Source organism: Corythoichthys intestinalis, chromosome 6, assembly GCF_030265065.1.
Source record: "Corythoichthys intestinalis isolate RoL2023-P3 chromosome 6, ASM3026506v1, whole genome shotgun sequence".
NCBI lineage: Eukaryota > Metazoa > Chordata > Actinopteri > Syngnathiformes > Syngnathidae > Corythoichthys > Corythoichthys intestinalis.
This window is the reverse complement of record NC_080400.1, coordinates 12,357,346-12,383,595: the sequence shown is the minus strand read 5'-3', so window position 1 is coordinate 12,383,595 and position 26,250 is coordinate 12,357,346. Positions and strand designations below refer to the sequence as shown.

The 26,250-nt window shown below is 38.4% G+C and overlaps 1 protein-coding gene across 4 annotated transcripts in view; it reads right to left on the bottom strand.

Annotated features, from left to right (window-relative positions):
* LOC130917173 (stromal interaction molecule 1-like) overlaps nt 1–26,250 on the bottom strand; it is an 84,742-nt gene that overhangs the window by 56,822 nt on the left and 1,670 nt on the right. For all 4 annotated transcript variants that reach the window (XM_057838286.1, XM_057838287.1, XM_057838288.1 and 1 more), the window contains exons 2-4: nt 24,628–24,746; nt 12,880–13,010; nt 3,990–4,104 (exon numbers count right to left, since the gene is read on the bottom strand). In XM_057838286.1, the coding sequence (XP_057694269.1) occupies nt 3,990–4,104; nt 12,880–13,010; nt 24,628–24,727 (346 nt within the window). In that variant the 5' untranslated portion in view covers nt 24,728–24,746. The remainder of the gene's footprint in view (nt 1–3,989; nt 4,105–12,879; nt 13,011–24,627; nt 24,747–26,250) is intronic.

Genomic DNA, 26,250 nt, shown 5'->3' with positions numbered 1-26,250 from the left:
GATTTATCTAGTGCTGCAACGATTAATCGATTAACTCGAGTATTCGATTAGAGAAAAAATATTCGAATGAAATTTTGTTGCTTCGAGTATTCGTTTAATTAAAGTGGCGTTGTAAAGGTTTATTTTGAAAGTGTTTACATTTAGTTTTATTGATTAGGATACACTGCCTTCTGGTCTGCCTCTTTTCACATGGCTGAATCCAACTGCTCCCTGTTAAGACCAACGTAAGCTAAGTTTTTGTTTGAGCTAATGTTTTTAAATGCATTCATGACTTTGTTTATACTAGTAGGTATATTTAGCAGTTTTTTGTGGGAATATGTGTCCGAACCATTTGTTAAGAGCATTGTAAAAAATAAATAAATAAAAACCAGCATTTTATAGCATTTCAGCTAGCGGACTTTTTCTGTGTAAGTTAGCCAATTGTTCTTTTGGTGTACATAGATCCTCGTTTCTATTTTTTATTTTATACCGTTTCAGGCTCAGCTCAGGTATTTTAATTTTTCATGTTCCTTATCCGATTATTCGAACTAACTAGTCCATCGATTAATCGACTACTACAATATTCGACAGCTGCAGCCCTAGATTTATCCTACACTTGAAGTGCAACAAAAATAAACAGATTTGAAATGCTTACCACAGATGTCGACAAAAGCTTTGCCCCGGGACATAAATTACACTTTACATACACGTTCTTTCCTTTAATTTCGACCAACTTGAAATAGTGTTTATATCTCCACCTCGTAAAGGACAAATTTTCCTCTGAATGCTCTGCCATCATATCCCTCTGCATCTGTTTTGCGTGTGTGTGTTTGCCGCTCGCGCTGTTCCGGTTTGTGTGTGAAAACACTGGTTCTGAAGTACGTGCTCTATTAGGCTCGAGCGTTTACGTCACAGAATGGGGGATCACGTGAGATTTGACAACAACGCGGCCATATTGGAAGCAGGTCTGGCTCGCGGGACATTAAACTTTAACTTGCCAGTTCGATAAAGAGACAAACTCGTTACTAAGGCGAAGAACAGATATGTGATCAAACATGAGGATGTGAATAATGTTGACCCTTACGAGCAAGCCGAAGACAAATGGAGTAAAGATGTCGACGCGCTTCCACAATTACGCGAAATGGACATTCTGCTGTATTTATTTTTTGGTGTATGTTACTAAACTCATCAGCGATTCCAAAATTACACATCGCTACAAAGCTACGAACAGTTTTGTTGCGGATGGGTGCAGGACCTGCACATTTATGACCGTATCAAACGGCAACTCCATCATTCTTGCAAAGGTAGGCTATGTGTGTTTACTATTTTCATTGCCATGAACCTGAACGCACCCCAAGTCTTGGATGACAAATAAAGAGAGCAGAGTAGACTCGCTATGGCTGGTAGTTTCTTCAATTTATTCAAAGTAAGTAACCCACCGCTTTTGACCATCAGTAACGGTAACGGCGGGGGAAAAAAATTAGTTAGATTACCCCGTTACTGAAACTATATATTATATATATTATAACAGCGTTATTCCCAACACTGTTTAAGGATGACAGTTCGAATTCACCCAAGCCAAAATGTGAAACACCCTTCGTCTGCATGCAAGATGGGAAAGAAGACTGCAACACCAGACCAGGTATATCAACTTTTAAAAGTATGCCCTATTTTATTTTTGCTTCATAACTGTGTTGGAGTCTTATCAGTGTTTATGAGACAGTGCCTGCTAAGGCTGTAGCCCATCACAAAAACTACATAAACAACAGCATATTTGTCATTGATATGTAATAGTCTGTAATGAAAGTATAAGTATGATAAATAATGTCCCCAAATGGATTTCTTTGCCACTTTTTTCTGATTGACACATTGATTCTCCCATTGAAGAAGCTAAATTTAATGGTCGCCTTTCCTCAAAACTGTTAGCCTGTAAGCACGCTCTGGCTTTGAAACACAAAGAATGACTGCTCGAACTATCCGAGTAAAAAACTTCATCCGCCATTTTATTTTGGTCGTAGCCCAAAACTGACATCCCTGGCTGGCAATCTGTAAGTTACCTCCAGCACAAAGGAACTGACATCCCAACTGACATCACAATCATCAAAAAATGGCAGCGCCTATGAGTGGTGTAATTTTCTGTTACCATTGCGCTAAGAAATTTGTAATTTGTTTATTTTCCAAACGCTCACGGAGAAAACATTTACACATTCTTTTGCCTATGTTTTAGAGTGTCTTATGCTGCAGGCATTTATTGTATTGCATCATTTGTTTTAGGGGGTATTTCTGCAAGTTAGTTAAGGGCTGCAAGCGGGGAGTGTTCTGTCCCTTGATCTTAAGGTAACTTCTTTTTAAGTTTGATTTCTCTCTAAACAGATGTATTGTTCATCCGTCCAGAAGATGTTACTATTATAACTCCGGACTGTACATTTTTTCTTTGGTTTTGCGATCTGTGCTTGGCTACCCCTAGTGGTTACTTACTGGAAGCATCAGGCAAAAAGAACATTACTTAAATTGGAAAATAATTGCGGTGTACAGACGCTACACACCTCCTCTGCACAACACATCATTTAGAACCCTTGATAAAACAAAATCTGTAAGTTTGCATGTTTTAACAGAGGATATGTTATCATTTCGGTGTGTTTATTCTGTTATTTTGCTGTCATTTATGTAAAGCGAGGCAATATGTTTTTGTGCTAAGCTAAATTAGCCACTTCATTTGATTTGCTCATAACGGAGCTCGTCCTCATGTGGCTTCTTCATGGCGTTTGGCAGCTATTTTTTCTGGTTGGCGGTCAGCGCATAGAAACTTGGAAACAAAATTTTAAAAATTCAAACAGTTCTGGGAGAACCACAGTATTAGTCCCGGATCCCATCGATGCCCAACCCTACTCTTAGGTAAGATCTTTTCATAGGACTGTAGAGGATGCATTTTACCATATTGATTACGTTATATTGGTTAAAAATTACTTTTGATCAACTCAATCTTTATCAACGACAGCATTCAAGCACAAACTGGATTAAAAAAAATGTTGAGATGTTATACAAATTGTGAATGAAACAAGGATTATCCAAGCTGTTATTATCACCCAGTTTAGAAGCCTGCATCTGTAATGGTATAGGGTCGCATGAGTGCATGTAGCATGGGCAGCTTGCACATCTGGAAAGGCACAGTATATGTAAAAAGGTATAACAGGTTCTAGAAAAACAGCAGCTTCCACTCAGACTTCTCTTATCGAGAAGACCTTGCATTTTTCAGCCTGATAATGTCAGATCACATACCAGTACAGCAATAATACGAAAATCATAGCTGCAAAGAAAAAGGATCCTGGTATTGAAATGTCTAGCCTGTAGTCAAGATCTTTGAGCTATATAGAACCTTTAGCACAAGTTAAAGTGCGACAAAGAAAGCCCAAGACAGTTGAAAAGTTTGAGACCTGCCTGTATTTGACAAGAATGGGACAGCATTCTTATTTCTAAACTTGAGAAACTTAACGGTTAGGGACTTTTGCAGACTGTTGTAAGAATAAGGCATACCTCACAATGACGAAAATGGCCTTGTCACAACTTTTCTGAGATTTGTTGGCACCACGGAATTTAAAACCAACTTATTTTTCTCTTTAAACGATACATTTTTTCAGTTTAAACTTTTGACCTGTCATCTACGCATGTTCTATTCTGAATCAAATATTGACATTTGGCACTTCCACAACATCGCATTAAGTTTCATTTGCAATTTGTATAGTGTCCCGACTTGTTTGGAATCATGTTTGTCAATATTGAATACTACATGAAAAGCTGCGCAATAAAACTCAGAAAATACATTAAAAGCAAAATCTCTTTTCCTGAGCTGTATGAATGAACGAAACCTAGCTTTTTTTAACATTTCCAGAAAATGAATGGTTGAGAACTTGTACAAAAAACATCAAGGGATAAAATGAACTGGAACTAAAATCCAATGAATGCTTCCATTTTTATGGCAGTTTCATGTATCCAATAATTTAAAGCAGTACCTTCAGAGCCCTTCCAGGCGTTCCACAGATCTTCCACGCTAATGAATTGGTCATCCCCATGGAAGCTGTTGTGCTTGGCCTTGGGGTCATGGTAGTTCAGATCCTCTCTTAAGAACTGCAGAGAGCAACATTCAGATAAGTGGTTGACACGAGGCTCCTTTTGTATTGGGATGAGACACGTGGGGAAGGGTGAAAAACTGACATGATAAAGGAGCAGTCTACCACAGTTACACAATAATGTCCACTTGTCAAGCATTAAAAGGAACGGTGGGGACTGTGCTGCACTTAAATGGGCTGTAGTTGCAGAGAATGTTCATTACAACTATATAAAAGACCTCATGCATTTAAAAAACCATGCGTGTTTATTGCTCATGACTACTTTCATGTACAGTCAAACTTAACTCAAGACTTCCTTCTTGTTTAATCATGAACAACAGCAACATCGACAGCCCTCTAAAATGACTACTTCAAATCGCTTATATCTTGTGTTACGTCAAAAAACATCTCAACATCAAGGGTGTGTTGGAAATCCATGTGCTCTGTTACACTTCAACCTTCGAAATCTATTTTTCTGTTACTGGAGCGCCACTCGTACAGAGCGGCAATCACACCTACATCAACACAAACATGGCATTATATTTAATCGCTAGTTTAATCATTAATAACACTGTAGACCAGCGGTCTCAAACCGACTCCACAAAGGGCCGCAGTGGGTCCTGGTTTTTGTTCCAACAGATCCAGCACAAACAGTTCAACCAATGAGGTTTCTACTAACATAAGCAGCACCTGATTGCAATCAACTGATTACACTTGTAAGAAACCAGATTGGTGAAAAGGTATTTGTCTCGTTTGGTTGGAATGAAATCCAGTACCCCCTGCGGCCCTTTGAGGACCGGTTTGAGACCACTGCTGTAGACTGTGGTGCCAATAGTCACCCATCCCTTGAATAAGCACAGGCAAGTCACATGGTGACCATGTCTGCCCAATCACCCGAAAAGAAAACACGTGAAATCGTAAACACATTGCAGAAATTAAGTACAAACGTGCTTGCTTTGTTCATCATTCCAAACATTAACAAAAATAAAATATTCTTAGTTCCTTCCATCCAAACATTGACAGATAGAGGACATCAAGAAGTTTGTTCCGAAGCAATTCAAGTGATTATGTTCATATAATGTTGTACCGATACCACTTTGTGTTGTGTGATCACACGTGATCACTTTGCATGGCAAGCAGCTATTGCTATTGGCCCGCTCCAGACCAATGAGAGCGGGCACACACCCGCTCTAAACCAATGCCGGGGCAGCTTTTTCAGATGGAGGAAAAACAAACCAGGAGAAGAAAATGTCGGCGGTCTGGGAATATTTCAGCATACAAACGCCGTCGAGTACAATGGCTGCATGCAAGATTTGTGGCCTGAAAGTTTCGAGAGGTGGAGTTAAATCAGCTAGTTTCAATACCTCGAGCCTGACAAAACATTTGAAGACATAACATGTGGACGAAAACAAAGTGTTTGAGGCTGCAACAGCAGCAGCTGGTGCTGCTACCATAGAGAGACGGGATGTTGTGGTCAATGGTTATTAAATTATTATTATTATTATTATTTGCCACCCATACCAGGTATGCAATAAAGAGTTCTACTGGATTAACGAAGTGTTATCGGAATTGTATCGGTATCGGCCGATACTGCACAGCCCGGTATTGGTATCAGTATCGGGGCCACAAACTGGTATTGGTGCAACACTATTTGTATACTTCATGTGCTCTACTGACTGGTAACTGATAGATTAAACCTAATTATTGTGTTGGGATGTTGACTTTGGATGCTCACAATAGCAACTTAGCCAAGCTGTTACTTAAAAACTTGAAAGCGAGACAGTACTTCCTGATTCATTGATCCACCATGCAGCACCGTCGTGCAAACCTCAACTCTCCAACCACTTCCCCAAGCAAATCAGGAGAGAGGCGGCAGCTGCAGATGTGACCAGGAAGCAACTATATGGTTGAATTAATAAAATGTCCTAATGCAAAGCGGTTCTTGCAGATAGTTAAATTTCTGAAGTTTTGACAGAAATACACTTCATTTCCTCATTAAAAGAAGAGGAAAAAATATCACGAAAAGCTTTTCTTGATGGGAATTGATGTTTTCGCGAGTCATCCAATAATCAGCGGTATATTTTTTGAAGGTTCCTCGCATGAAACAAGTCTTGACTGGATCTTCCCAGATTGATATGTCGAATATATTTATAGTGGATATATGGAACAATCAATCTGGCATGCCAGGTTAACATAGTGCTTGATACGAGTAAATTGAAGGCTATATGGAATGAATAGACGTGTGAGAGCATGTGACCCCCACCTACTTTGGCTTAAACCAAAGTGTCACGAGACTACAGAGGAAGTCGCTCCCAAGGCCTTACAGATGAGTGAGTACGCAAGACTGGACTGAGGTAGGTCTGATGAACTCTGCATTTATTATGCTAATCTTCCAGTTTTTTGTCATTATTTTTGTATGTCTTCAGGGAATACCAAAGATTATCTTGTGGAGCTTATTTAAAAGCTGGGTATTCGGTTTCCAGTAACTAGTCATCATCTTGTAGCATCATTAAGAAAGTAACTCATTGGCTGCCATTCACGGCGATAGACGTCCAATCCAATCCAACATAGCAGGAGGGTGAAGAACTAGAGCAGCTGCTCTATGATGCAGTGTATTATTAGCAATGTGGGTCATCCGTGTGTACACAATGTTAATGACTGACAAAAACAATACCGGCGAAAAAGTCATGGAAAGTGCCAATTTAAATAGCTCCACAGAATGCGAAGTGACATTATTAATAGATATTTTTTTATGAAAAAACAGAAAACACATGGTTTAGTGAATCAAAAACTAGAGTTCGACCGAAACGTGGTTTTCAGGACCGATACTGATTATTATTAGTTAGTCGGGCTGATAACAGATTTTTGTAACCGATATTCATTTGCACTAAAAGTGTAAAAATTGGCGTAAACAAAATTGAATGATGCAAACACCAACTTTACTGAAATGCCTAACGCATGTTTATTGAATCACACAAATGGAAAAAATAGCTCCAGAAGTGCCTGAATTTGCATCTCTTATGAAGTTGAATAAAAGGTTAAATAAATAACTGTAATTTTTTCAAAAAAACAAAAACCCTGGTGTATGGCTGGGCAATACAGCCTAAAGTACATATCAGGGTGAATTAAGCAGATTTACTTCGATAAGGATAAATGACGATAAATTCAGCCAAGCGGACTGTTATATAATTTGAAAATCTGAATCAATGCGTAAAATACAAATGAACTGTTTCTCGTTGATTTATTTACCAGATATCAATTTAACACATTCAAACAATTGTACATGCAGTCTAAACATTAAGTATATAAAAATTTCTTGTAAACCATGAGAATTCAAGTCTGAACATATACAGGTATAACAGCTTGTATGACTTGTACAATGTACAACCTGATAAAAATCAATACGATGACTGTGCGAACATGCCATTGTAACACAAATGACTTACAGTTTGAACAAAATACTTCAAACAGACAAATTATTGTTAATGGCTGCTGTGACATAATTACTCAACACAAGTGTTTACTTCAAGGTTTCAGTCCCCCCACCCCCCCGAGCATTTTTATGATACATGCACGCACACATGCACCCCGCACACACACATTAAAGCTATATTGCTCTTTTGCCAATGGAACATTTAAGATTTTATCATGGCAGTAATGACACAGAATGAAGCAAGCACATACAGAAAAATAGCTGTGGCCATTTAACGGTCATATTACAGGCTTCACTGTTGCATTATAATTTATGCTGAATGCTTTACCCTCATAAAAGATAGCAAATAAATATCACACACACACACACACACACACACACACACAGATATACAAAATAATGCGACATACGACTTGCTAGATGCAGTCCGTGCCCAATCCACTCATTAACCCTTGAGAGTCGAAGGACGCGCCGGCGCGTCCTCAGCGCACGTCGTCTTTGAAGCGCCCTCACGTTTTAATTACGTCACCCACATCCCGTTGGTTGGTCTCGTTTTAAAGTGCGGAAGTTGCGGTTTACTCTCATTATTTGAAGTCAATCGACCAACTAAAACGTGAGATATTGTCATTTAAGTTTTATAGTTTTATTGTCCTCTCAAAAAAACATTAAAACGCTGCATGGATCATTTGTTTACGTCTATATTTCCATCATTTCTTGTCCTTTTTCAAAACGGAAGCTCCATGAAAAAAACACAAATCAAACGAACCCTTTCGAAGTCACAGTGGAAGCACAAAATGCGTTTTTTTAAATAAATATAACTGCCGTGCGAGGTTCCACCGAACGAGAGGGAGGAGTGTTCTGAAGCAGCGAGGTGGCGAGCGATGGCCATTTGGATCGAGCAGCGACTTTGTGTGACTTTGAGAATGAACGGAAAACTAAATTTAGCGCAAGCAACTGTGCTTTTTGATCAACTTGAGGAAGAGGATGGTTCCAAATTCGTCATCATCGTCTTCTTCGGAAGAGTCCTCGAGTGAAGATAGTGACGGATTTGAACACGTGGGTGACGCCATCGACGAGCAGAGGTAAGCAAACTCACTTTTTTTTTTTTAATGCTGAAAAAGTTTCTTTTGATATCGCAAGACAAAGTTAATTTTGATGCAATATAAGTGCGTGTTTGTGTATATAATAATAAGATGTGCATATCAGATCAAAGTCGTACGTGCACTGTGTGTATCCAAGGCAGGAATTTATAATTGCGGTGATCTTCTTTCTTTATGAAGATTAGGGATGTAGCACATATTCAGCTATGGTATTCTTTCTATTGTCATACATATAGATTTCCATTATTATTTATTGCTGTATATATTTTTATTTTATACTTTATTATTTTCATAAATACTGACTTTTTTTCATGTACATTTATAGTGACAATGAAAGTAAAGTGAAATGAAAATGGAAGGGTGGAAGGGTGGAAAGAGGACCGACACCCCATGGAAGTGTGGGCTGTGTGATGTCGCCCTGTGTCGAATTCCAGGACGAAACTGCTTTTCGGAGTGGCATGCCTGAAAAAAATTTAACTTGTTTATTGTAAATATTTGTGAAAATACTTTTTTTTTCTCCAATGTTATATATATTTTTTTTTCCCCACAATCAGTCTTCTCAATTTGTGTATATAAATGTGTGTTCAAGAAGCTTGATTGTGTGCACATAGTTTTCATCAGGTGATGGGCCGCAATACCTAAACTCATAAAGAGATGGCCTCTTAACACTTTTTGTGTTAGATGGTATATATTTTTTCACTGTTCGGTCTGCTGTATATAACCTGTTTTGACTAGAGCATGTATAAAGGCAAAAAACGCCTATGGCTATACCTGTTGTTTATGTTGAATTGTCAAATATAAGACTATTTATTCTAAATGTTTTTGGTTGAATGTTCATCCTAACATGTTGAATAAATATTACAAAGTTTCAAAACGGTTCGTTACGCATGTTTGGTTGTCAACTGGACATCAATATTAAAAATTTTGACAAAACGATTTTGGAATTTTTGGTCTTTTTGGGCCCAAAATTATGATTTATAATTGGTCAGTGAAGGAAACAACAGTTTGGACATGAAGTTCAAGGTGTCACAAAAAAAGGGACCAAACCAAGCCGTCGTAAACAATTCTTTCTTTGAAATATAAAGGCAACTTCAAAGGCATGCAAAATCAGACAAAATAGGCCCAGACCTTAAAGGGTTAAGATCAGCCGTTTTGACAAGGTTAGAGCCGCTATCCAACTCCATCACGTTCATTTTATTGCATTAGCCGCTAGCGTTATTCTGTGGCCTGGCTACCAGTAGAAGGCACCCTGTCCTGAAATCGTGAGAACCACAGAGGAAAGCGGGTGAAAGCCCGTTTGGAGGCCACCAATAGTCTACTTAATGTTGAGTGAAAGTTTGGTGAAGCTCCCTTAAGCCCGACTCCATCACGTTTGCTTGTAGCGATAGCCGCTACCATTAGCCTACCGGGCTTCTGTTTGTTTGAGTTCCTGATAACCACGTGACTTCATACATAAGCATGCTGTTTTCTTAAAGGGGAATGAACATAGCCGAACAACACAGAGTCAAAGCGGGATGAAAAGACTTTATTTTCTTGTTTTATTAAATTACCGAATTTACCCACACGGTCAACGTGAAGAATTTCGGTAAGGGTACATTTTCGGTATACCGCCCGGCTCTACCCTGGTCATTTCCTCAAAGTATCCTTGAGCAAGATAATCCAACCCGCTTTGCTCCTGATGCTGTGTCACCAGTAGGTAGATGAGGATATAGTGTGAAGCGATTTGAGAGCCGTAAAAAGGTGAAAAGGCGCAATACAAGTATAACTCCATTTACCATTACCATTTAACCCTTTAACACCTAAGCCTATTTTGGCCGAATTTGCATGCATTTGATGTTGCCTTTATATTTCAAAGAAAAAAATTTTACAATGGCCAAATTGGGTCCCTTTTTTCAGGACACCTTGAACTTCATGTCTAAACTGTTGTTTTCTTCGCTGACCAATTACAATCCACATTTTGGACCCAAAAAGACAAAAAAATCCCAAAATCTTTTTTCAAAATTTGTAATGTTGACGTCCCATTGACAACCAAACATGCTCGACCAACTGTTTTGAAGCTTGATAATATTTATTCAACTTGTTAGGATAAACATTCAATAGAAAAAAATAAGATTGAATTGTTTTATGTTTGGCAATTCAACACAAACAGCAGGTATGGTCATAGGCGTTTTTGGCCTTTACACATACTATGGTCAAAACAGTCTATATAGTGTGCAAAATAGTGAGAAAAAATTTTATATATATCATCTAACACAAAAAGGGTTAGGAAGATATCTCTTTGTGAAGTTAGGTGTTGTACCCATCACCTTATCAAAAGTATATACGTACATGCAATCAAGCTTCTTGCACACACATCTACATAAAAATTGAAAAGATTATAGTGAAGAAAAAATATATATAACATTGAAAAAACGTATTTTAAAAAATATTGACAAGTAGTTCAATTCAAATTTTTCAGGCATGCGACCCAATAAAGTTTATTTTTTATTTTTTGCGCACTCAATAAAGCTTCTTCTTGAACAGGTCACGGAGCTGCGTCACACACAACGTCACACAGCCTACTCTTTCGCCGTTTGCGCACTACTGTCACTTCTACTCGCCGAGACGCCGATTCATCAGAGGAAAACAACGACAAATACGACTCATCTTCTTCCTTGAGTTAATGAAATAATGCATTAGCTTGTGCTAAATGTAGTTTTAGATTCATTCTGCACGTTTCAAAGTCGCTCGCTCAAACCAACCGGTGTTGTGCATTTTTCGGCACGACACCGGCCGCTGCTTGCTTCGCATGCCTCCTTTCAATAGTTGGCGCCTCGCTCGGAAATTTATTAAAAATGATCACATTCGGTTCGTCCTTCCTGACATCACAACGACTCTTGGGATAAGTAGTCTTTTGTGCTGCTTTTGAAAAAGGACAAGAAATGATGGAAATATGGAGATGGATACATGGTCCATGCAGCGTTTTAATGCATATTTATGAGTGCAATAAAACTCAAATGACATTATCTCCCGTTTTTCTTGGCCGATTGACTTCAAATAAAAACTGGTTTGGACATCAACTTCCACACTTTCAAACGAGACCAACCAGCAGCACGTGGGTGATGTAATTACAGCGTGACGAAGCTTCAAAGATGATATGCGTAAACGCGTCGCTGCCGACACGTTCGGTGTTAAAGGGTTAACCAATCAGAGAACAGGGTGAATACTAGAGGTGTGCGAAATTTCCTATTCTTAGATTATTCACGATTCGGCCATGCAAGATTCAGGAACGATTCACAAACATCCAAATTCCGATTATTGAAATATGTCAAGTAAAGCGGAACTAAAACGCAGTCAGCGCGATCTTCGGGACGCAATGAGGAACGGACCGCATTGCGTCCCGGGAGTAAGCATCATGCTTGTCATTACCCGGCTAATGACAATGCTCAACTCACGGCTCTGGCTCAACTCATGCTGCTAGATAAAAAAACAATAATACCTGATTGCTGCCGACAGCCGCTACAAACTACTTCCATATCATGTTACGGTAGGTAACAGAGGTAGGTTATATGTATACAGAACTGGATACGAAATGACAGACTTGCCGGCGTTGGTAAAAAGCCACCATCTTAAAGCAGGAGACTTCTCTAGAAGGCTCTGTTGTAGCGAATTAACTTAGCAAAATCTTAACTTGAAACTATCTTTAAAACAGTTTTAAAGCTTTCACATGTCTCAAGTAGACAGAAGGGAAATTATGGAATAATGGTAGCAATTTTAACAACTTTAACGGTTGATTCACAACATTAAATTGATTAAACGTAGTTTAAAGCTGCTGATACAGAAAGGGGACTTGAATATTTTATTTACTGTTTTGAACTGTTAACTTGATACTGAAATAGTCGTTTATTTAAGCCTAAGACGCTTTTTGTACAATTTTTGTAACTAATGTACGAAACACTGAAAGCTAATAACTTGGGGGGTTTGTGGGTGTCATCAATAATCAATTTATAATCGAATCGTTGCCTCTGAATCGTAATCGAATCGTTAGGTGCCCAAAGATTCCCACCTCTAGTGAATACTAGTGCAGGAGGCAGCAGGCATGAGAGAGAGGCGCAGCTGCATCTTAGCCGTAATAACACAATATTAAATTGTTTTCATATCGGCCGGTCGGATTTAAAAAAAAAAAGCCGATACCGATATACGTCAAATTTCCAAATATCGGCGCCTATACTAGTGATTGATCTATTTCTAATCAAAAACGTTTTTGTTTGAAGCCTCCTACCCCGTCTGTCTCGACCACGTCCACATTGCCGTTTTTGTCATCGTCCATCTGCTTGTGGATGCTGCGGATGGCCTCAAAACTGAGAACAGGGTTCTCGTCGCGGCACAGAAGGCCATCGATACGACAGAAATCTGAAAGACAGAAGATACGCGCAATATTCACACACATTGTAGGATACCAAACTTCGCAATCTGATCAGTACATAAGAACAGGAGAGTTTAAAGTTCATCAGTTGTCTTGGGAAATGAAATATTGGCATGACTTCCTTTGCGCGAAAGACAGATGACGATTTTACTGCATAATTGGCCAATCTGTCAGCAAGGCCTTATCGAGTGCTTTCCATCGAGTCCGCCACCTCCTTCCCCTTTTGCGCCTGCTTCCTCCTTCCTCACAGATAAAGTGAATATAGAAAACCTTGTCTGTGATGTATCGCCAATGTTTGGCTGTCTGAAGGGCACGCTAAGCTAGCATAACTATAGATTTTTATTTTTCCGTTTACATTTTAAGGCATTCATTTAATACACATTACGATACAATTTGTTTATCAATTACGACATAATTGTGCTATAACCAAGAGCTTATGTTGTATGTTTAGCTAGGTGGTCTTCACTGGACATTAGAGGTGATCTTATCAACATAACGTCCCATCAGGCTTGGCTTGACTTGACTGTGGAAGAATGTTTATGCGTTTTGCTTAGTTTTTTAAAATTATTTTGTATAGCGTTTCAAATACATCAGCATCTCCATTAGTGCTGCGATGATTAGTCGATTAACTCGAGTAATTCGATTAGAAAAAAGATTTGAATTAAATTTTGCTGCTTTGAGTATTTGTTTAATTAAAGGAGTTGTAATGGTTGGATTTGAAAGTGCTTGCATTGAGTTTAATTGATTTGGATGGATACAATGCCCTCTAGTGTCAACAGTTAATATGCCATAATTCATTTCATATGGCTGAGTCCAGCTGCTCCCTGTTAAGAACAACATAAGCTAAGTTTTTGTCTGAGGTAATGTTTTTTTTAATGCATTCGTAATTTAGTTTATACATATTTAGTCGTTTTTTTGTGGGGAATATATGTTTGAACCATTTGTTGAGAGCATTGTAATAAATATATATATTTACATTTTACATGTTATAGCATTTAAACTAGCGGACTTTTGCTATGCAGGTTAGCAAATTGTTTTTTGTTGTACTTTGATCCTCATGTATTTATACAGTTTGAGGCTCAGCTGAGGTATTTTATTTTTTTATGTTCCTTATCCGATTACTCAATTTTTCAAACTAACTAGTTCATCGATTAATCGACTACTAAAATAATCAATAGCTGCAGCTCTAATCTCCATTATGTGCAACTTCAAAGGTTTGACAGTAGATATAATTCACTGTATGAAGTTCACAGACATTAGTCATGCCCTTAGTTCTGACAAGTCGGCCGAGAGACCGAAGAGATATTACCTCAACATTTTGAAACCATTAGATGCTTAAGGATTTAGCATTTTAGATGCCTGAGCAACATATAAAAAACTGGCTATACAGTGTAAACAATAACTTCATGTATGACTTGGTTTTTTTCACCCCAACATTTGCCTTGCAAACCTCTGATGCGCAGATAAGAGATTTGCAAACCAGTCAGCCTGCTTTTTTAAGAGCTCCTATTACGCAAGTTATTGGCAGCTTAGGCCAAATGCCATACATTTCCAACTCCAAAGTCTGAGAAGATAGCTACTATTCATCTGTCATTAAAAAGTGAATTAAAAAATACAGAATGAAAACCCTAAAGTGAGAACAGGTGTGTTAGGTTACGCATTATTTTCCTAAAATTAAATACTGTATGTGTTTAATAAATTTGAAATGGGAAGGGCTGGCAACGATTGAATAAAGATTAGGGGTTTTTTTGTTTTGTTTTTAATTAACCTTATGTATGATTATCAAAAAAGATGATTAAGACATTTAATATATGTGGGCCTACCAGAACAAAAAACAGCTGTAGCCACTATGAAAGGAAATACTGAACAGTATTTTCACACCTTTTCTTTCACGTTGAACAATATTGTGCATTGTGTGATGAAATAATGATAGAAAAAAATGAGGGAGGAAAAAACTAGGCCACGGTGTTTCTGAAATGGTTTTTGTCCTGGTGGCACGCCCTTTTCTGCAGACTATTTCATGATCTTTGAAAACAATAGGGTGCCGTGTACATCTTGGGCTGGGGTGTCAAACTCAACTGCAAATGTGTTTTGCTCTCCATGAACGTACTGTGAGGAGCAGAAGTATTTGCACCTCTTCTGATTTTGAAAATTCACACACTTATAAAATAGGTAGAGGTCTGAAATTTAAATCAAATATGCATTTCCACTTAGAGACATAATCTTTAAAAATCTAGAACTCAGATTATATGATTTTTCAACCATCTATTTGTAAATTACTAGGGTTGATAAGTATTTGTACCCCTGAGAAAATCAGTGCTAATATTTAGTGCAAAAGCCTTTGTTTTCAATTACAGAAGTCAGACATTCTCTGTAGTTCTTCACATACGGAAACAAGGATTTTGGCCCATTCCTCCACACAAATCGTCGGTAAGCAACCCAAAGTATCAGCTCCATCCAAAGATTGAGGTCTAGAGACTGGCTACGCCACACCAGAACCTTGATATGCTTTTTACGCAGCCAGTCCTTGGTCAGCTTGGCTGTATGCTTCTGCTCAATGTCATGTTGGAAGATCCAGCCACGACTCATCTTCAAGTCTCTGACTGAGGGAAGGAGGTTGTGGCTCAAAATCTGACGATGCATTTCACCATTCATCCTCTGCTATATACAGTACAGTCGTCCTGTCCCTTTTGCCGAACTGCAGCCCCAAAGCATGAGGTTTCCGCCCCCACACTTCACAGCGGGGATGGTGTTCCTGAGATTGTACTCATCCTTGTTTTTCCTCCACAGACAACAAGTTTGCACAAAAAAATTGGTCTCATCTGACCACATGACTTTCTCCCATGACCCCTCTGCATCATTCATGTGGTCCCTGGCAAACTTCAGACTTGCCTTTACATGTACTGGTACTGGCTTCTACAGGGGAACCTTCTGAGCAATGCATGATTTTAAACCATTGCACCCTGGTGTTCTATTGACAGTAACCTTTGAAACTTCATCCTTTTCCATTTTCTAACGATTGCTGCAACTGTTGATTTATTCTCACCAAGCTGCTTTCCAATAGTGTACCGCACGAATGCTATTTTTAGATCGCGATATGTCGCATCGTAAAGCAGAAGTGGGACATTATAGACATGCCCTCGCATACAAACCATTACTAGTAAATTTCTGGTAGTTTTCTCCGTTAATCTTTCAAAAACGAACATGACGATCAAACACTGCTACTATGGAACTTATATGAACAACTCTAGACATTACGACATATGAAGAATGTTTTCTTCATACGTTTCTGGAAACCAAAAACTGAAAAAAATGTGAAGAACGAATCAACTTGCGCGGACGTTTAACGCAAGTTAGGTGAAGCCATTCACATTTCATATTAACTAACATTTTGTTGGGGGGCATAGTCCTTCAGAGGACGATGAGGTAAGCCATTATGATATTTTTTTACTTATTTTTTAGTGTGGCGTTTTGCCATGCTGCTTCTGTCTGACAATGAATGACCTGAAAAAAAATATTTAAATGGCATCTGACTGCCACTGTTACTTTTTCTGTTGTAAAAAACAAACAACTTTAGTTAGTAAGGGGGAAGGTTAAATGCATCATAGAATTAAGATTTGTTATTAATGAAAAAAATTAAAAGTGTTCGTTGGCTGTCAATGAGTAGCATTTGCGATCGTTACACAAAAATAGCAACGTAAATTGCTAGTGGTGTCAACAATAATCGATGAGGCGATGCATCCCGATGCAGGGCATGGACGATTCGATTCGATGTGGGCAACAAGATTCGGCGCATTTTAAAATATATAAGTACGTTGAAAATCTTCCCTGCGCAATTCCGGTGATGCAACAGATTTGGTTTCCCCATTTGTATTATTATTGTCATGTTTCATTTTTTACACACTGCATAACTCTGGTCACGTTTCCCACCAACCTCGTAGAAGCCAAAATGTCTCCAGATGTCAGCTTTCAATGTCTTATGTGCATCAATAATCTTTCTCGCTCCCTCTTTCTCCGCTTCAGCCATTGTTATGTTATGTCCTATCTCTTAGAGGTTACATCTTGTGCACGAAACCCGAACGGGTCGGGCCCAAAATGTTAAGCATTCACGTTCGGGTCGGGTCGCCCCGCACTAATAAATTATTTAAAAAAAAACAAAAAAAAAAGGGATAAAACCGAGAGCAGGCTCTCTGTATTGTGCATTTGCTTGTGCACTCACATGAAAAAGTGGCGCCGCCCGCTTTTTCTTCTCCTCCTCCGCTGTGGCGCTTGCGATTCGTTACGAAAGACACTTTTATTTATGCACACAAAGGCAACACAAATGTGATCCTTTTGAATCTTCTCCTCTGTGTGTCTGCAAACTCGTTTTTTTTTTTTTAATGTTAAACTTTCCCAGCGTTATTTCGTTGTGTAAATGATTTTATAATGATCACAAAAAAATGTAGACTATTTAAAAATTAAGAAAACTTTTTTTCTCCCAACTCGATGGAAATAAATTGCTGCTGCTGCGGGGGGGTCGCATCACTCCAAGCCGGGTCGGGCTGGATTTTTTAGGCCCGATCTAACCTCTACTATCTCTCTGCTATCTCGATTGCAAAAAACTGATATTTCCTCATGTTAAAACAGATTGTTATGGCTGCTAAAATGCTGCTGCACTTCATTTTAATTCATTATTTTTGGAAATTAAATTATTCTTGGAATGAAAAGATAAGACAAGATGGATATATACATTCAACATACGGTACATAAGGACTTTATTTGTTTATTATAACAATAAATCAACAAGATGGCATTAACATTATTAACATTCTGTTAAAGTGATCCATGGATAGAAAGACTTGTAGTTCTTAAAAGATGAATATTAGTACAAGTTATAGAAATGTTATATTAAAACGCCTCTTAATGTTTTCGTTTTAATAAAATTTGTAAAATTTTCAATCAAAAATAAACTAGTAGCCCTATTCTGTCCTCAATGTGTGTGAGTACACAAATTGACAGATAGCGAACATAAGTTCCAAAAAGAAATCAGACGGTGTGGCAAAGTTGCATGGGCTTTACTGAAGTCATCTCTTTTTGACAGGAGCACGTTTCTTGTATTATTGTAAAACTGAAAATAACAAGGCAATGTGTCAATAACTTGCATAAATCACAAAATAACATAAAATGTACACACACGTGTCCATTTGAGCAGTAGCACTAGCCAATTAGCTCACAAGCATCTAACAATGTAACTGCATTTCACCATATATGTGAACAAATTCAAATACACATCATCAATAACTATCTAATGCTCATGAATATAAACAAAGGAGGAATATAACTCACAAGCGATGCATGTATTAGACACAAACAGTGTGATGGGGCTATGAGAACTGCCACTGAATAGTGGATGCGGACATTAGCTGGTCTGAATAGCACTGTCTATTAGTGTGAGTTCGCGTCGACATATAATCACGTCAGAAAAGCGCGCCGAAACCCAAATAATCAGCTGCACTTAATCGCCAGCAGAGGACGACATTACGCCACATAACATATGCAAGTCACACCCAAGCGCCAGCAGAGGGCGGAAAAACTCCATAAAACACAATTAACAAGTTGGCCTTTCACTGTACTGACATTTAAATCTGTCTGAGCGGGCCTAGTGCGTTAATTGCGTCAAATATTTTAACGTGATTAATTTAAAAAATTAATTAACGCCCGTTAACGCGATAATTTTGACAGCCCTAATTATTTTTTATTGTTATGGGGTAGTTACTGATTGCATTTCTAAGTTGATTGCACATATATAGTGTCCTAGGTCTACATTTTACTTTTGTTCTACATTGCAATTTAGTTGGATGTTGTATGAACTGATGCCTGGATTGATATTGCGATGAAGATGCTGCTGCACTACAATATTTTCTTTGTCGCTTTCTTTAATATTTACTTGAATATTTTTATCGATGGGTCGTTGTAACTATAATATAGTGACTGTTATTAGTGATTTTGCACAGGAGTTCAGATGTTGCACTGTGTGAAAGGCCGCGACTGTGGGTAAAAAAAAAAAGAAAGACCTGGTCTCATTCAAAGCACCAATTAAATGCTGTGATCTGTTTTTTTAATATATACAGTATATCTGAAAGTATTTTCATTTGACTTCAACCAGGAGTGACACAAGAGCCAATAAAAAGTTGTTTAATGTCTGACCGCTTGTGTTGCCTCGTGATTCACGAAAAATATGCTTTGCTTTAGAATTTTAATGCATCCCAGGCTGTAAGGCATCACGATGCATTGCCGAATCGAAACGAATCGAATCGTGACCCTCTGAATCGAATCGAATCGTGGCCCTCCGAATCGTAAACGAATCGAATCGTGAGGGCAGTGCCGATGTGCACCTTTATAAATTGCCCCCCAAAACGGTCAGAGACGTAAGACAACTAGAGGATACAACATATAAGAAAGACAGGGCATATGGTGGTAAAGGATAGATTGTTGAAACAGGAGAATGCCATTGTCAGGGGCATAAGAAAAAGGTGTCGATAAAAAAGCTAAGGCTAAGCTTAGGTCAGCTCGTTTCATTTTCAGCCCTCGACACTCAAGCCATCTCTTTAACTGAACATTTGTATGTTCTTCCACATCTTTACCAGTGAATTTGGCACCAGAGACATCATTTTCAGACAGAATTGATAGGTTGTACTCCACTATTTCCAATGATTTCCTATTGGGGACAAACAAGAGCATGTCCCCCCTTAGCAATAGTAGCTAACGTCATGAATATTAATGAGCGGAAGTGAAGTGTTGCTTGCGGTACGCCATTGTCCGATAGCCTTTTCCAGTTTTGTTGAGCGCAACAATTTTTTCCTCTGGTGTCTTTCGAAAGCTCTCTGATCTTGCCCATGGTAGCAGTTGGATTATGACTGACTGTGGGGTGCACAGTAGAGGAGTTCCTCAAAAAAAAAAAAAAATCGATTATTACATGCATCGCGATTCATCGCGATGATTTTCCCTCATAACTTTATGGCAGCCGCTCGTAGCAGAACGAAATTCAAGACACGTCTGCCGCCCGGGCACCGTTACGGGCGAACGCACGTCATGATGGATCCCGCTGGTTACTGAAAGATTTTAAAAGACTGGAAAATAAATTTGTGTATGAGACAGGCAGGACAGGTGTATGAGATAGGCAGGACAGAAGCGCAACCCGGCGGTCACGCACAAGAGGTGAGTACACGAACCCTCTTCTATCGTTTAGCCTTTATTGTTGTTTTTGAGATGTTAATAGTTAGCCCCAAGTGCAAAGCTAATTAGCCAACGTGTATTTCATATGCACAACGTGTAAAACAATGATTACGTACAGCGGTAACACTACAAACATGCAAAATTGTACAGAAATGTGTGAAAACAAAGTAAATTGGTTGAAAGAAGTCTTATTTCTAAAGACACAGTTTCCAGAAAATGTGGAATTCATTCCACCAGTGTAACTTTTATTGTATTGTTGAGAGAAATAAGTATTCCCTCAAAATGGTTAATGTTTTTGCACTTTCTTGTAAAGAAAAATAAATAATTAATTAAAAAAGCAGCTTAAGGGCAGCTTTTTTGTTGTATGGGCATGTTTCCATGGTTCCTGTTGAATCATTAGGATATTTTAAATAAATAATGGACATGAATTTGTTGGGCTACTTTATTAATTAGTAATGTACAATGCATCGATAATCGCAATAAACGTGATAACCGTGATCATCGTCAATACCGTGATCATCGTTCAATAATCAAATCTGAGCACCCTGAATCGTAATCGAATCGAATCGTGGGGTGCCTAAGATGGCACACCCCTTAAGTGACAATAGTGTGGGTGGTGTTTGGGTGGTTACTCATGGGTTAAAGGTGGACGTTTTTTAAGGCAGACTGACAACTCTTTGAGTGTCATAATTATTGCTGATTCTCAGGTGTACAAATACTTACGTACCCCAGTAAATTATTTAAATTATTATTATTTTTTAAAATCATAAAATGTGACTGCTGGATGTTTATTTTATTATGTCTCTATGAGTGGAAATTAATCTATGCTTAAAATTTCAGACTTCTACCTATTTTCTAAGTGGGTAAACTTGCAAAATCACAAGGGGTGCAAATACTTCTGCTCCTCACTGCATCTACTGTCAGAATGACATTTGTTCGAAATATGAGCAACCTGCTTAACTAGTTAAATTCCCTTGTTTTCAGTGTAAATCTATTGGAAATAAGTGAAATTATCTGATAGCACTTCAAGTATATTTCACTCAGATTTCTTGAAGAAAAATAGCTAGGTGAAAATAATCTTAACAGCCTAATTTTAAGCAATAAATTATTATACTTAATCCTAAAAAAAAAAAAAAGTCAGAAATGTTGAAAAATCTTCAAGAATAGGTATGGTTCAAAACTCGAGCTGAAACGAATACTCGAGCAACTCGAGTAACTCGAGTTTAAAAACTGATCCGAGTAATTTTATTCACCTCGAGGAATCGTTTAATTTTGCCAGCTCTAAGCATCGCGTTTTGCCCGGACTACTTTAAAAGCGGGACATGCTCATGTCACGTGCGTAGAGGAAGAAGCAATAAAAAAAAAAAAAAATACCTTGCTGCAGCCGACAGCCGTTACAAACTGCGTCGACGTTGCTAAAAACTACGCCCGCATGTTGCTACGGTGGTAGCAGGTAGCGTCTGCCGTCTGATGCGTGTCATAGATATCACATGTACGTAGAACTAGATGCGAAATGACTGACTCGGCGGCGTTAATAAAACAGCCGCCATCTTAAAGCAGTACACTTCTCAGCGCTCATCAATAAGATTAACGTTACTGTCACTCGCTCACATAACGTTATGCCTGCGGAGGTTTCTACTCATTATGACCACTGTCGATACGTGGCTAACGCTTACGTACAGGCTTTATTTAATCTGTGAAAACAGCGCTGTAGAGCGATTAGGGTGTAAAATAAAAACTTAATAATGCTAACTGTCAATTTTAGCTCAGTAGTCATTGCTGGATAAAACACAAAGTAACATTGGTGCCTAATGTGCTCCAATACAGCACAGCATTTATTTTGAACACTGCAAAAACTCAAAATCCTATCAGGACTTACAGTTTAGACTAACTTAAAACTTAACTAGAACTTATAGCGTGACACAAGTGGAAATTCAATTGAAACACGTGGGAAAAACAACTAACTTTTAAGTGATGTGTGTTATCAAGCGTAATGACATTTTTAGGTAAGAAATATATTTTTTTTTTATAAGATCGAAAAGTTTTTTGAGTAAAAGCAGTGAATTCATCTTTTTTTTTTTTTTAAGTCACCTTTGAGATGCAATTGTTGGCCGTTTTCAACAATGTACATCGAAAATAAAGACACTGCTTGACTGAAAATGGTTCAATATTAGATGAAATGGCTTGTTTTCTCATCTATATTTATAATTGCTCTTTAATAGGGGTGTAACGGTACACAAAAATCTCAGTTCGGTACGTACCTCGGTTTTGAGGTCAAGGTTCAGTTCATTTACGGTACGAAAAGAAAACAAAATGCAAAATATAAATGTGCTAGTTGTTAATTACACACTTTTGTGCTTTCAACAATAGGAACATTAGCCTATACAAAGCTAGAATTCTGCTCAAAAATAGCGGGTATTTAAAGATAATCCAACAACAATTTGCCTTTCAGACCCCGCTTATTGGTCAGCTTTCTTTCTGAAAGAAAGAAGAAAGAAGAAGTCCTGTGCTAAAGAGAAAAGCAATCCCAATGACAAAGATTTTAACATGTATTTTACAAATGCAATGCCTCAATGAAACATTTTTTTTCTTATGAACGGTTTTCAAAAGCTTTATTGGTGGATTTTCTCAAGTTAAAGCGCCACACAGAAATTAATAAATTTAATTGTGCAAGCAGGATGTGTGTATTATTTTTATTATTTAATTACAGGTGTTTTTGCTCATTTCAATTTATTTTATTTAAATGGGCTATTATTTATTTTAATGTGTTTATATTTTACAAATGTGATGTAGTATTCATTTATATTGTATATTTTATGTTGTATAACTTTAGTTCCGATGTGAATATTGGTTCCTACTTGTTTTGTTGTGGTAGGAGGATTTTGTATTGAACACGGAGCCGTGTTGGTTATTATTATAGCAGAGAAGACAGCAGTAAATCAACAAAGACAAGTCAACTGTGCCCCGTTCTACCACTCAAGAGATCTGATGGACTCAAAGATTAGGTTACGATTACATATTAGTTTGAAAATCGACCGAATCCACCGTATTTTTACACGAGTGACTTCCGGTCTGCCTTATCCAAGCTACCGGTAGTCGTATTGACGCAGGAGAGCCACGTCTCGCGTCAAATAATCAACTGTGCCTTTGTCATGCGTCGCATTGAGCCGCTTCTGGGACGCGTCTAACACGCGGCCGCACTGCGACTGGTGTGCATTGCCTGATTGACTTTAACGCCCGCGTTTCACTGCGTTCTCGCGGCGGCCACGTTGTCGTGCCGTTGACGTTTCTTAACTGCCCTACCGTGTTGGTTCTCATTATAGTAGAGAAGACGGAGTAAATATAATCTACACAAAGAAACTGTAACCCGATCGACTCACAGCCTCAAAAAGTAAGGGTTACATTACGTAGGAAACTCGTTCGGTACGCCTCCATTCCGAACCGAGGACCCCGAACCGAAACGGTTCAATACAAATACATGTACCGTTACACCCTTACTCTTTACCTTAAGAAAAAAAAAAAAAAAAAGTTTTATCCAATTACTCGATTAATCGATAGAATTTTCAGTCAATATTCGATAGCTGCAGCCCTAAAAAACATTATTTGAGAGCATTTTTTTCATGATTTACATTAGGTGAAAAATGGAGGCTAAATCAAGTATATAATTATCGGATTGCATTATCGGTTGATTTTTTTTTTTTTTTTTAAATCTGGATTATCTGCGTGACATCATAATTGCCATTATCGGCCGATAATTATCGGTAACCGATATTATCGTGCATCTTTAAATTTTGTGCGAGGTCAGATGTGGCCCGCGGGCCTTGAATTTGACACGTTCTACGGTGGCAGACTGATGAAAACCTCCATGAATACATTTCACAAAACTACAACATTATAGAAGAAGGCTAAACACATTTTTCCAGCAATTTGAAACTGTTTTCTCAAAGGCTTTGCAGAAGTCAGGGTAGTAACAGGTTTGTTTACTCATGAAAAGCTTCATCTCTTGGTACCCATTGGTAATCTGAAAGTTGCGTGATGATGAAATGTTTATACCCATACTGCTTGGATTACATCCTGCAGGTGTGCATTGTGTCGTCTGTGTTAAGTAATTCATGGGTTGGTGCAACTCTCGCGATGATAAACAGCCCCAGCGGCCATTAGGTCAATTGCTTCCTGTCTGACTAAGCGTTTTGACGCTCGCTGGAGAATGCGAGCCAGGCAGGACTATTCTCAGCCTGGGCTACATATAGAGCCTTCACAAAGACGCATGCAGAGTTTGAGTCTAGCTGTGCGACTCGGACACGTCCACCAGTTAACACCCATGCGAGTTTAATGGATATTTTTGGAAAGCTTACTAAAAGTTATCCACCCCTTTGCATCCTTGCTCACCTGATATACCATTATCAGCAGTGTCGGTAGGAGACGAACTGGATCTTTCAGTCCAACTTCCTCCAATAAGACACAAGAAAAATATCCACAGGGTTACCATTCTGTCCAGTGCTCCAGTGCTGCAAACACGAGAGAAAAAGCGCTTTTTCAACCTGGCAAGCAATATACACAATTGGAACATTGTCTCAGAGATCTAATATTTTAAGCTGGGGACAAAATAAGAAAAATAAAAAGTCTATTTTTGCTCCACTTTACAAAGTTGCTTTCTTTGCTATACTTACGCTTAATGTTTCACAGAAACCTGTATTTCTTCTTCTAAGTGCTCATTAACATACCACAGATTATCTATTAAAATAAATACACAAAAGCCAAGAGGTGTTCTACCTTAAGCTAGTACCAAGCCTTGAAAAAAACAAATGGTTTTTTAGACAAATGGTGATGTTAAATGGTTACATTTGAGTAAAAACTTCGTGTTTAATAGCAATTTTTAGGCTAAACAGCAAGAGTTGTATGCAACAGCAGCACTGCACTGCACTACTGTCAGTGTCAGATGGAAAGAATTGAATAGAATAGCATTTTTTGCCATTGTAACATATGATACGCAGGAGTGATGAAGTGAAGAGTGACACTATAGAGCAGTGGTTCTTAACCTGGGTTCGATCGAACCCCAGGTGAGTGAGTCTGAGGGGTTCGGCAAAAGACAAGACACAGAGGGCCCAATTTTCATACACTGACCAAAGTCTAAGTCATTTTGGACTGGTTTTCCTCTAATTTACATGCTTTATTCCATTTCTTTCAACTGCTAATCCTCTATCTAATGGGAGTAAAAACTGGTTTGCTCAGTGGAAGGTTGACTAGCACTTGGTATGTGGAAGTACAGTGGGGCAAATACGTATTTAGTCAACCACCAATTGTGCAAGTTCACCTACTTGAAAAGATTGGAGAGGCCCTGTCAACTTGGGTAAACCTCAATCATGAGAGACTAAATGTGGAAAAAAAACAGAAAATCACATCATGTGATTTTTAAAGAATTTACTTCCAAATTAGAGTGGAAAATAAGTATTTGGTCACCTACAAACAAGCAAGATTTCTGGCTGTCTAAGAGGTCTAACTTCTTCTAACGAGGTATAACGAGGCTCCACTCGTTACCTGTATTAATGGCACCTGTTTTAACTCATTAACGGTAAAAAAGACACCTATCCACAACTTCAGTCAGTCACACTCAAAACTCCACTATGGCCAAGACCAAAGAGCTGTCGAAGGACACCAGAGACAAAATTGTAGACCTGCACCAGGCTGGAAAGACTCAATCTGCAATAGGTAAAACACTCGATGTAAAGAAATCAACTGTGGGAGCAATTATTAGAAAATGGAACACATACAAGACCACTGATAATTTCCCACGATCTGGGGCTCCATGCAAGATCTCACCCCGTGGCGTGAAAATGATAATAAGAACGGTGCACAAAAATCCCAGAACCACATGGGGGACCTAGTGAACACCTAGTGAACCACAGTAAATTGACAGGAATTTGAACGGGAATTCACTTAAATATTAGCTTGCTGCTGCTCAGCTATGTCGGTTTTGAATTGAAAAAAAAAACATTGCATTTTTATTAATTT